This window comes from Poecilia reticulata, linkage group LG16 (assembly GCF_000633615.1).
Source record: "Poecilia reticulata strain Guanapo linkage group LG16, Guppy_female_1.0+MT, whole genome shotgun sequence".
Taxonomy (NCBI): Eukaryota; Metazoa; Chordata; class Actinopteri; order Cyprinodontiformes; family Poeciliidae; genus Poecilia; species Poecilia reticulata.
This window is the reverse complement of record NC_024346.1, coordinates 3,017,869-3,029,520: the sequence shown is the minus strand read 5'-3', so window position 1 is coordinate 3,029,520 and position 11,652 is coordinate 3,017,869. Positions and strand designations below refer to the sequence as shown.

Genomic DNA, 11,652 nt, shown 5'->3' with positions numbered 1-11,652 from the left:
CAGGAAAACACTGCCCTGGAGCAGACAAACACTGCCCTGGAGCAGAAAAACACTGCAATGGAGCAGATAAACACTGCCCTGGAGCAGATAAACACACAAAAAAATTAAACAATCAGACTTCATAATGTTTTATTAATTTCATAATGGTAAGCAAGGGATAACATGATGTGGTAGAAAGCAAACAGTGAGTGTGATTACTATGTTAAGACTGCAAGTACTTCCATGCTATGGAGGTTAGTACATTTCTCATCATTAGGTTAAAAATGGCTTTTAAATTCTTCAGTTGGAATAAACACTGATATTTGGACCCTTTTTTTTTTTTACATAAAACAATTCAAGAAAAAGTAAATGATATAAAAATGTTAGGTCAGAAAGTCCTCACAGGAAAAATGTGTCTTTTTCAGACGCTCATGGTGACCTGGATAAACTGCAGAGAGAGATATGACCAGAGTTAATATGCCACTTTTCATCATCTAACAGTAAATAATTTCTACTTATTCTAAAAAGCATGTTTCGACAATATTCTGCAACTAGCTGAGCTGCTAAGCAAAAGAGTTAAATATGTATCATATTATTAAAGATTGCATACATATTGCAAATGACATTTTTAATCGTTTTGTTAATGAACCAGCTGCACAAATCTGATGTGTAAACCTAAATAGAAGCCACAGATCTTTAATTTGAAATATGAAAAGAAAATCTGTTGAAGTCTAAACTGGGACAAGAGAGTCTGGTGTATCTTCACATCTGGACCAGGCAAAAGGTCCAGATGTGTTTTTATTCTCACCATCTGAACCCAGTGTGTAAACTTTGAGTTTTATTGACAGTACTAGTCAGGTCCCTAACCAATTCATTGAACTTCCAGAAACTAAAACGGGAAATTTACTTTTGCCTAAACTTACGTCATCGTACTGAAAAGAGGCATTTCCACTGTGGGCCGTGTCCCTCCTTCGGAAATGATCTAAAAAACACAAAGAGTGCAACAATTTAAACCAAAGCAATTAGAAGTGTTACATTAAGAAATAGATAATACATTTTCATTGCATAAAAAATAAACCAAACACTAAACAAAATGTTAACAAAGCTGACAAAATCTAATTTTATCCTTTATTAGATGTTTAAATCTCCCTAATAAACATTAAGACAGTGTAGTGATTTAAGGATTGCTGTGCTCCATTTTCTTGATGTTGGTCAGGACTCTGGCAGCAGCAATTAGAAAAATCAATTAGATTTTGACAGATATGGAGCCACAGCATCATAATAAAAGGCCCTACTAAAAATAAAAGCAGAAACCAGATTCTGCCTTTATTGGATCTTGTTTTAAAAGGAGCCTTTTATTCCTGGCAACATTGTTAAGGTGGCTGATTTTAAGATATACTTTATGCAGTCCAAGTCCATATGTAGGGCCGATGTCCAGCCATCGTCTTGGTCTCTATCCAGAGGAAGATTTCAGCAGAGGATGTGAAATGAAATAAAACTGAAACTGGTTTTCTTCATGAAATGAAGAAGTTAGATCAGATGATTTGATAAAATGTCTCAACAAACTGAAGCTGATGTTGGGAAGCAAATGACAGATTTTCAGTTTCGAGGTACGCCACAGATTTAACAAGTCATATTTTCCAAACCACAAAAAATTTCCATCTCATCTGTGGTTTAAACTGTGAAAAACTGATAGCATACAACACAAAACCACAAACTTATTTTAATGTTATTAAGCCTCCAAATAATATTAAAAATACTGTAGTTAGACCACCTTGCAGCCTAAAGCACGTTATGCAATCAGCTTATCTCATGTTGAAAGTAAACTGATGAAGATAAATCATTCTTTAAATATATGATCCACAAAAAAAACATAGTAACTAAAATCCCACAATATAGAACATTAATGTTCACTTTATTTCCTGAAACAAAGTATTAAAATGCATGCAGGTTCAGACATGTGATCTCTGAGAGGATTTCACAAACTCACCCAAACTGGTCCTAAAATGAGCAAAGATAAACATGCAACCATTTTTCTGCTGTACATTTAGTGGATACAGAATTGTTAGGGTTTCTGTTTTCATACCAGCTCGACTCACCAGTCAGAGCTCGGAGTCTCACACAGCAGCTCACAAACTCATCAAAAGGAATCCTGCCATGGTTGCTGTAGCGCTTCATGATGCAGTTCATGGCCTGAGGGCTGAGATTGTAGCCTGCAGAAACACGCAGGGTAAAAGAAATCAATCACCCAACCTGTGACACAGAGTGACTTTTACTATACATTGAAGAAAATGTCATGATGCAATGTCAAGTAAGAGAAGTTCCAACATAGTCTTAATTTTAGCAAACATATCAAAGTTGTTTTGAAGAGTTGAAATCAATACAAGTGGTTAAAATCAGTCCGTACCCATGGTAGTGATGGCCTGCTGCAGCTCATGGCCCTCCACTGTGCCGCTGTGGTCCCGATCGAAGGATGAGAAGGTGGCTTTCCAGCCGTTCAGGGCCTGGCACAGATCCTTGAACTCATTAAAGCCCATCGTTCCAGACATGTCCCTCTGTGAGAGCATTTTCAGTCAAGGACCTCACACAACTGAAGAAATTAACTTCATTCAAGACTAATTTTAAAGATGAAACATGTTAATTTGATGCACTGTGGCGTTGTCTACAACCAGACAAGGGATTAGGAAACTGCAAAGAAGAGAAAATACTTTTGTGAAGATTTCCCCCAAAAACAAAAATGGCTCTCATTTCTGTAGCTAAAACGACACTTTTTAGAAATATATTGTGAAAACTGGCATAATTTTCATTCTAACTATAAATAAAAGCACTCATCATTTTACAGTTGATGATCTTAAGCTGGAGGTAAACAGACAGCTAACGTATTTTCTTAATCCAATCTTTGTTAAAAAAAAAGGAAAAACTATTTAATATCAAAAGCAAAAGCAGAATATAAAGCATTCTTACATAATATCATCATGCAAGCAAACTGTCTACCAGAGTGCGATATTCTACTTTAACTGCATTTTCAGTCATTCTGTTTATTTCACTGCTGATTATTTTGCAGTATTGGTGTTTCTTTGTTTATTGAGGCAGTTTGCATTGTGGTGTTGTGGTTAGTTCAGCCCCCACCTACCTGGAATTTCTTTCAACCTCTTGTGGTTAAAGTGTGACTAAAATCAACACATCTTTACTTGATTTAAAGCAAATCAAATCAGAGGTATTAACTGTATTTTCACTGCATTACTTTTTCTTCAGGTGTAATTTTTTTCTCTAACATAGAGAATTTTAAAAGCAGAGCATGAGACATATTTTGTCTCTAAATGTTACAGAACTACTCTTAGAAAGGGACCAAACTGCAACAGCATCTGACATGAAGTGTTTGTTTCCTACAAGAAAACAAACCAGTTGCTTTACTCAGATGTCTAAGCTACACAAATCCCAGCCCCCACTAACCACTAACAGAATAAAGTGGTTAAAAGATGGAGACTGTGAGTGAGAGGAATATCTGCACATCTCTCTGCAGGAAGTACTCTGTGTAGTTTGCATGAACTTAAGTGGATCTTGCATTCATTTTGCCAAGGAGTCAGATGTGATAGTCATGTGTTTTGGATAGAAATTTTATAAAATGTTCAGTTTTTTGCAATTGTTGACAAATTTGAACCTTGTATGTTGCCAAAACTAATAACCTAACCCCAATGTTTCTGTATTTAACTCTGTCTATGCAATGCATTCCTTTCCTGACAGGCTGGGCATTAAATTCAGAGGGTCTTAACTAAACCTTTTGCTCTATAATGTTTAGAATAACTCAATTAAATGTTTGGGAGCCTAAAAAAGATTTATTGGAACATTTTTACTCAAATGTGAAGTGGTCTCCATATAAGGAAGGATACATCCAGCATGTTAATCATCAGTCTGCAGGTGTCCAGGCTGAAAGCTGCAGAGAGAGAAGCACACGTAATCAAAACTATTCAGGAAGCTTTAAAAGAGGCAAACAATAAAACACAGGTCCTTTTTACCTATTGTTTATGGTCACAAGGCATAAAACTGTGTGAAACGGATTGTGACGACCTTGGTTTTAACCCGATTGTGCTTAATCACAAACTGGAATAGTTTATGTTTAATTAAAAATGGAAATAAATTGCAATATGTCAGGATAAAGAGCCAAAAAGACCTTAAGTAATAAGTAATCTAGACTCATTTAAGTGGATATGTCCACCAAAATGTTTTCCCCTTACGTTGGTATGATCCAGACATGCCGGACTGCGTGAGGCAGCGCTGCAGCTCGTCCGCTGAGATCTGCCCATCCTGACGAGGTTTCATGAAACAGATGGAAGAACAACACACAACACAGTCAGATGCATGTTTTTATTTATTTAACATTTATTCAACTAGTTGGCTTGTTAAAAACAAATTCTTTACAATAACAACCTGGCAGGGAGGTTCTTGTAAAGCACACTTTACAAGAAACAACAAACATTCACAATATTATTAAAATCAACAATAAAAACAACACAGAGACAAGGGCATGCAACATAATTGACATCAGATTTTTTTTTTTTTGCAAGTTTCAGACAGAATCTTCTTTAAAATAGTTATGGAGAAACAAATACAAAAGCATCAGAAACACATTGCAGTTCTCATTGTCTCACCTGTCCAGCCACCTGGGAGAAGAATCCATACAGAGGATCTTGTTGCTGAGGAGGCTAGAAAAGGAAAGCAAGAGATTAAATCAGTGATTGTTACATTATAGTTGCTAAATAATGTCTTAACTCTGGGGAGATGTGCATTGATGCAGAAATGGAGATAACATTGTAGCTGCTTAATTTTCCTTTTGATTGAAAAACACTTCTGCAATGACTGGTTATTCAAATTAAAACATTTTGATTGAATGATTCAGTGGAGAACATCTTATCATGAAGGAACGCCACCCAGCCTCACCCTCAAAGATACAATAAAGTCAGAATAATGAAGTCACACACACGTCGCTGGTCAAATAAACCTTTCAACAAGAGCTTAAAGTTCAAAGGTTAATCTGTTATAAGCATATATATGCTTGACAACTAGATTTTTTCAGTCAGTTTTCATTATTTTGTTCATAATTTATGAAATATTTAATCATCTGGAGATAAATATGAGTCATCACTGCAACTGAACAGAAGGATGAATCAAAATAAACTTTTTGAGTTTAATGTTAAGAAATTAAACTAATTAAATTAATGTTTAATTAATTTTAGTTGGAGAAACATCAGCTTAATTTAAGAAACAAAGAAATAATCATTTGTAGATGCACAAAATTAAACTATTTAAATACCTGCAAATTTGTGGGATTTATAAAATAATTTATTTGAACACTAACAACGTCCTGCTGTTTCTAATTTATCACTTCCGCATTGTTTGGGTCAGATGTCCGATTCGGGGCAGAAGAACAATAATAATCAATATTTAATCACTTAGAGGTTAAATTTTTCTCACCATTCCTGGGAATCCTCCGCCCGGAGCTCCATATCCTGGATAGGCCATTTGATTGGAGTGCAAAAAACAACTAGTTCAGGACTTTTACAGGAAGGGAGTTGACTGCCGAACAGCACAAGCTCAGAAAGCGACCAGTGACAACACTGAGATAACCGAGCAGCAACTATATAATTTATCTTGGAAGAATTGAGCTGTAACTGTGGGAGGACTAAATAAGTAGAAATAAGATGAGGAAGAGGGGCGGCGTACTTTCAGATGTGTTGTTAAATATCGCATTTCCTGCATTTGACCCACCCATCTACCTTCTAATTGGAGGAGAGAATCCACGTGACATGATATTAGCAAATCAGAGCCCAGGTTACAGATACGAGCTCAGAAAACTGGAGAGTGAAACTGATATGTCCCATAGGAAGTACTATCAGCAAAATGTACTCGCAAATTAAAAAAATATGACATACATATTATAAGAAAGGGAAAAAGAGAGAAAAACAGAACAATGCACGCCTGTAAATAAGAATATCTGTGCAACAGCTGGAGTTAATCTATGGGAGTTTTTCAGTTGATCGAAAATCGACTTTGACACGCCTGCGGGATCCAGGTCACCACCCTGATCTTTGAACAGATTTTACACACAACCTAGGACAATACAGATAAGGAAACTATCAGGAAACTACTTGATCTTGATCTGGGCAGTAGCAGGAAACTACTGCCCAGATCAAGAGCTTTTATCAAAAGGATTTTACTCCACACCACCAGTTAAAATCATTTAGTAATTTTATATAATAATGTACAATGTCCACACAAAGGTACAATATGTACTAATGTACATATTTGCAAATAAAAATAATTATAAAATGTATATTCTTTTAAAATAATTGCGTGAATTCACAGCATTAGTTATTTTTGTTTTAATGATGTACCATGTCTATGATACCAATCTATGTAATTAAGTCACAAAAAAACTGAAATTGGATAACACAGGAATTATCCTATAGTTGCAAGCATTACATCATTGACTGAGAAAACAGAACCAATCAGCTTGTTTTTCCAGGACGAAACGCATGTGGTCGCTTCTATTTAAAGTCCAGAGTGACCCAGCCCGGTCAGATTCAACAGAAGTCTGGATTGAAAAGAGGAGGTCCGGTTTTCCTCATGTGGTTGTGAAAGGATCTGAAGAAAACTAAATTTGTGTTGGGATGTACAAACTGACTCCTGAATGTTGGATTCGGTCGCATGGACCTCAGATTTGTGTCAGTCCTTTTCATCAAGGCGGACTTTCCACAGGTGTCCTGAACCACCAAGATAACAATGAGGATGAAGATGAAGAAGTATTTCCTGCTTCGTGCCATCATACTATGGGTAAATTTAAGGTTATTCAATATCATAGAGAAAAACAGGGTGGAAATCAGATCTTGGTGTGAGAATACACAATAATAATAGAGTAAACATGAAAAAAATTGTCATGATGCTAAATATTATTTGTCATTATTGGCGTCTAGTTTTTATGCTCACTCTTTTTGCATCTTTTATAGCAGTTAGTTATCACTGATTCTCTGCTATCTCAATCACAACTTTTATCTCTAGAAAGACATAATTCATTAAATCTTTCATTTCCCAATCCTTTTTAAATTTAAATCTACTCACACTGGAACCCAACACAATTCAGTGTTTTATATTTTTCCCATTTAATATTTTTTGTTGCTTGTATTGTGCTTAAATAGTCCTTTGTTTGTGTGTTGTTTTTTTTATCACCCACACACTCCCTGTTGTGTGAGCATATGCACTCTGTGATGCACCTGCAGGACATTAGTTTTACCACTGCCCAAGCCCAGCAGGTCTTTTCAGGAAACAGATGGATCAAACATACGTCTGAAGGAGTAATCCTCCTTTTTCAACCAAACATATGACGGAAAGGTTCTGAATGCTCAGCAGTTTGTGCCTAAATTAACCCTGTTTTTCACCTTTTCTCACAGGCTGTGATGATGGTACTCAGCAATCTGATGATGCTCAGTGGTTCACTTTCGGACCTCTGGGGCTGCCTGGACCTGATCACTCCTCACAGCATCAAGTAACAGAAGCAGAGCATGTGGTGGAAATGTTGCAGGAATGTGCTGACTGCTGTTGTGCTGAAGGACAAGTGATAAAAACCAACTCCACTGGAGTTTATGGCCAGAGAGAACAAGAAGGTTTGAACCCCTGCTGGTCTGGATTTCTACCCAACTATTACGTCAGTAAGTGGAGTCCTGGTGTTTTATATTAACCTGGTTAAAACTGTCACTTTGAGTTCTGGTAGGAAAAATATTAAAATTTATACCTCTAATATCAGAGTTATTTAGTAAAGTTGATGTTTTCACTTCATTTTCCTGTTTCTACCATTTGTAAGACCAGTTCATTGATGCTTATGAAAATGTTCAACTATCAACAGTAATCATGGATTGTCAAGATCTCCTGACTTCACAAATGTTGTTGTTTTTGACTAAAAATAACAGCAAAATTTTTCACAATTTTTCAGTTTCAGATCTTCTCTTGAACTGTTTGCTCTCTTAGAACAGGAGTCTGCAACCTTTACAAAACAAAGCAATTTTTGCTCTCAGTCCAGCTAAATAAAACTATTTTAGGAACAAAAATACTGACTTTTTGAAAAAAGATGACATATATGTTAAATTGTATTATAAGAAATCTGTCATAATTTTTAAAGAATAGCAATTTTTCCCCTTATTTTTTGGTTTTGATATGAAAACAAACACTAAACGTTTTGAAAACTAATACCTACATTTTGCTATTTGTACATAGTTCCCAGTTTAATAAGGAAAGTAGATCTAAAGTAGATCTGACTTAAAACATTTTAAATGGCTAGTACTATTTAAAACTTCAGTTGTTTCTTTATAAATTTTAGCTAAAATTATTAAGAGTCATTGTGGAGGGTCTAAAGAGTCACTTATGTCTCCGGAGTCACAGGTTGACTAAGAAAATATTAGTTTCATTTGCATTTGACTCAATGATAAAACTAAAAACAATTCACAACTTAAGTTCGAAATGAATGATTTTGTTAAAAACTCAAAGTATGAAAAAAAATTCCATCCATCCATTTTCCGTACACCGTTGCCCGTAGTTAGGTCAGGGGGGGTTGCTGGTATGAAAAAAAAAAAAAGAAATAAAAATTAATACTAAAACATACTTCTGTAGAATAAGGATTCTATATGTTTGCTTATTTCGAGGACTTTGATATTTGTCAACATTTGATTAATTTTACATGTCCAAACTGATGGGAACAGTTGCAAATTATCATGGAAAGTAAAAGAAGAAGAACTGGACTGTCATGTAACAGCTCTCATAGTTTTGGACCATCTACATATAATCCGATAGGCTACTAAGCTAAATAATTTATCACAAGCAAATTACTAATAATCCATGATGAAGTTGATTTGGCAGGTGATTAATAGAGCAAACTAAATTTGAATGTAATTGTGAATATCTGTTTTGCAGTGAGACGAAACATGGTGTTGGAAGTGGAGGTGGTGGAGGAAGTTGCTGTGGAGGACACTGTTGAATTAATGTGAGAACAAATATTTTTATCACTGTTTTATGGTAAAGATTTAAGATTATTTTATATCCTTGTATAAACATATGTGCATGTTTTTTTAAGTATTGCTGTTCTTCTCTTCCCAGGACTGAGGATCTGCTTGCAGATGATTTTCTGGATGTTGAATTTTTGCCAGGCGAGCAGCTCTACCCACCATAAAGACCTGGGTGACTTCCATGGTGCTCTGATTTTACTAATCAGCTTCTCTTTAGATGTGATTTTATCTGTTTTATATTTCCCTGTTTCATCTTTAATTCTGTGTGTTATACGTTTCACAGATGAACATGAATAAAGTTTTTTAAAAGCTCTTTTTGTGTTTTCAGTAAGTAGTCCTTAAAATGTCACTTTTTCTTTAATTTACTTAAAATATACTTCTCTTATAAAAAAACTATCTAATTGACCTTCGTGCTCAAACAGTGCTTTATCTATTCAGAACACCAAATGTGACAAAGACAAGCAGGATCAAATGTTGGCCTGTCTCTACATGTTGTGCAATTTTCCTGTAAAATTGAGGGAAACCAAAGCATGAGTAAAAATCGAAAAAGCATAAAACTGTACAAATTCATCATCCCCCACTTATTGAATGAACCATAAGCCACGTTGTAGTGACTCTTTCATTTAGTCCCTATAAGGCGGTTTTCTTATTGAGCTCTTTGTGATATTTCATTTATTTGCAGGATTTTCTCTATAGTTGGCACAGAATGAAGTGATGACTGTACTGAGCTTCATCAAAGGGAGAAATTCAGAACAACAATGTGGTAAAAGATAAAACCACACGCTCATGCTGGTAGGATTTGTTTTTCCATTCGATGGCCCATATCGTGTGGTTTTCCATGTATCACATTTCAGTGGTCCAACCACAACAGCAGGCTGTGGTGAAAAACAAAGCATGAAATATAGAACAAAACTAAATAGATGGTTTCTTTTCACATTTTCGGCAAATTTTCTTGAATGAAAAATGTGATTTTGTTGAGTTGTTTCATATTTCCAGATCCATAGCACCATTAGATGCAGAAGAATCAAAAAATGCAGACTCACTCCAACACATGTGACCGAGCCCACTGAAGACAGAAAACCAGGTTCCCTGTGGGAACTTAAGGTAAAAATCAATACATTTGATTTTAATTGTAAAAAATTTAATGAAATATGGAAATATCTGGACATCAGATTAAGACAATATTATATCAGACAAATGACTATAAAGGACCAAAGTAATTTTTTTCCAGTCCAAATCTTTCAAAAGGCCCAGTTCTTCACCACCAACTGTGGCTGTGGGTGTGGTTCAAGTATTTAAAAATATGTTCAGGTCCAGAGGTCACAAATATGAAAAAAATGGTCGTTCCAGCTTAAGGTTCTGGTTCAAAATGAACAAGATCAACAAAAGCAAAGTTGGTATTTGGCAAATCACATACATTGGATTACTAGTGGCATTACAAAATGTATTCTATCCAAAAATAAAAATCATAATTAAGAATTGATTTAATTAAGAATGAGCAAATTTAATACATGATTTAAAGTACACAACAAGGTTTAAGTCATTTAAGAAAAACACATAAAATTTTCAGTATTAGGTTAAGAAAAAAAATAACTACATGGGCAATTCAATGACTCAATGGGCAAATAAATGGCTCAATGGCAGTGCATCTGCCATTTTTATGTATTACTTTTATGTATTCTTAAATATCTTTTAACATTTACCAAAAATCCAATTCTGGATTTTTATATATATATATATATATATATATATATATCCCAAAAATAAACAATTCTATATTCTCACAAGCAAGCAATTATATAAAATAAAATTTTAAACATGCATCTGTTTCATTTACAGCCTGACACCTGGGTTGGACCAATTCTACCACTACTTAAGATGATCCGGTTGTGCACCAGACAACCTAATTCTAAGTGCTTGAAAGCTGAGAATTCAATGAAGATTGATAAATTGATTAAAGAGATGGAAGAGAATGCCAAGCTTGAAGACAAATGTTTCCAATGTGACAAAATTAGTCCTTCTACCTAAAACAAGCCACATTTTTTCTCAGACCTTTTATACTCTTGTGTGATTTCTTCACAAAACACAAAGTCTAAAGGTAAATAAAACTTGAGAAACAACTGTCTCAGTATTGTCTCAGAGCAATGAATTTCTAACATAATACACATCACATAGTATAAATGACACATACTTGATATAACTTGAATTACAAATTGCAGAAAGTGATACATTAAATATGATGGTATGTTTGGTAAGAAAAAGGCTTATAGTTTCAGAAAACATAAGACAAATCACAGAAATGAAAACCGAGATGCCGTGTGGAAGATCTCATTGGATGTGCAGAAAGATGATCTGACAAGGAGTTGCAGGCTGAAGATAATGATACCAATTGCAAGTACAAACATTTTGGTGAAAAAAAGGTTCTTTGTGCACCTCATGAAACATGCTGGCTGCTTTAGTAGTGTGATTTTTTTTACAGGCACAGCTTGAGCATCATGTAGATGTATTTCAAAATCAGTAACTCTACAGGTTGGTTTTTCTAATAATCATGTCTCTAAAATAAGCAACCAAATCCATAAATGTATAAACAAACTTGAAAAAAATAGACTAAGATCAGAGACTT

The 11,652-nt window shown here is 34.9% G+C and overlaps 1 protein-coding gene across 1 annotated transcript; it reads right to left on the bottom strand.

The window, feature by feature from the left end:
* Nucleotides 1-112: 112 nt before the first annotated feature.
* Nucleotides 113-5,735, bottom strand: LOC103477603 (sorcin). The gene is made up of 8 exons (XM_008430807.1): nucleotides 5,452-5,735; nucleotides 4,629-4,682; nucleotides 4,215-4,284; nucleotides 3,870-3,913; nucleotides 2,387-2,534; nucleotides 2,079-2,192; nucleotides 903-961; nucleotides 113-427 (listed from the first exon to the last, which is right to left on the bottom strand). The coding sequence occupies exons 1-8, from the start codon at nucleotides 5,497-5,499 to the stop codon at nucleotides 401-403; spliced, it is 564 nt and encodes a 187-aa protein (XP_008429029.1). The 5' UTR covers nucleotides 5,500-5,735; the 3' UTR covers nucleotides 113-400.
* Nucleotides 5,736-11,652: the final 5,917 nt, after the last annotated feature.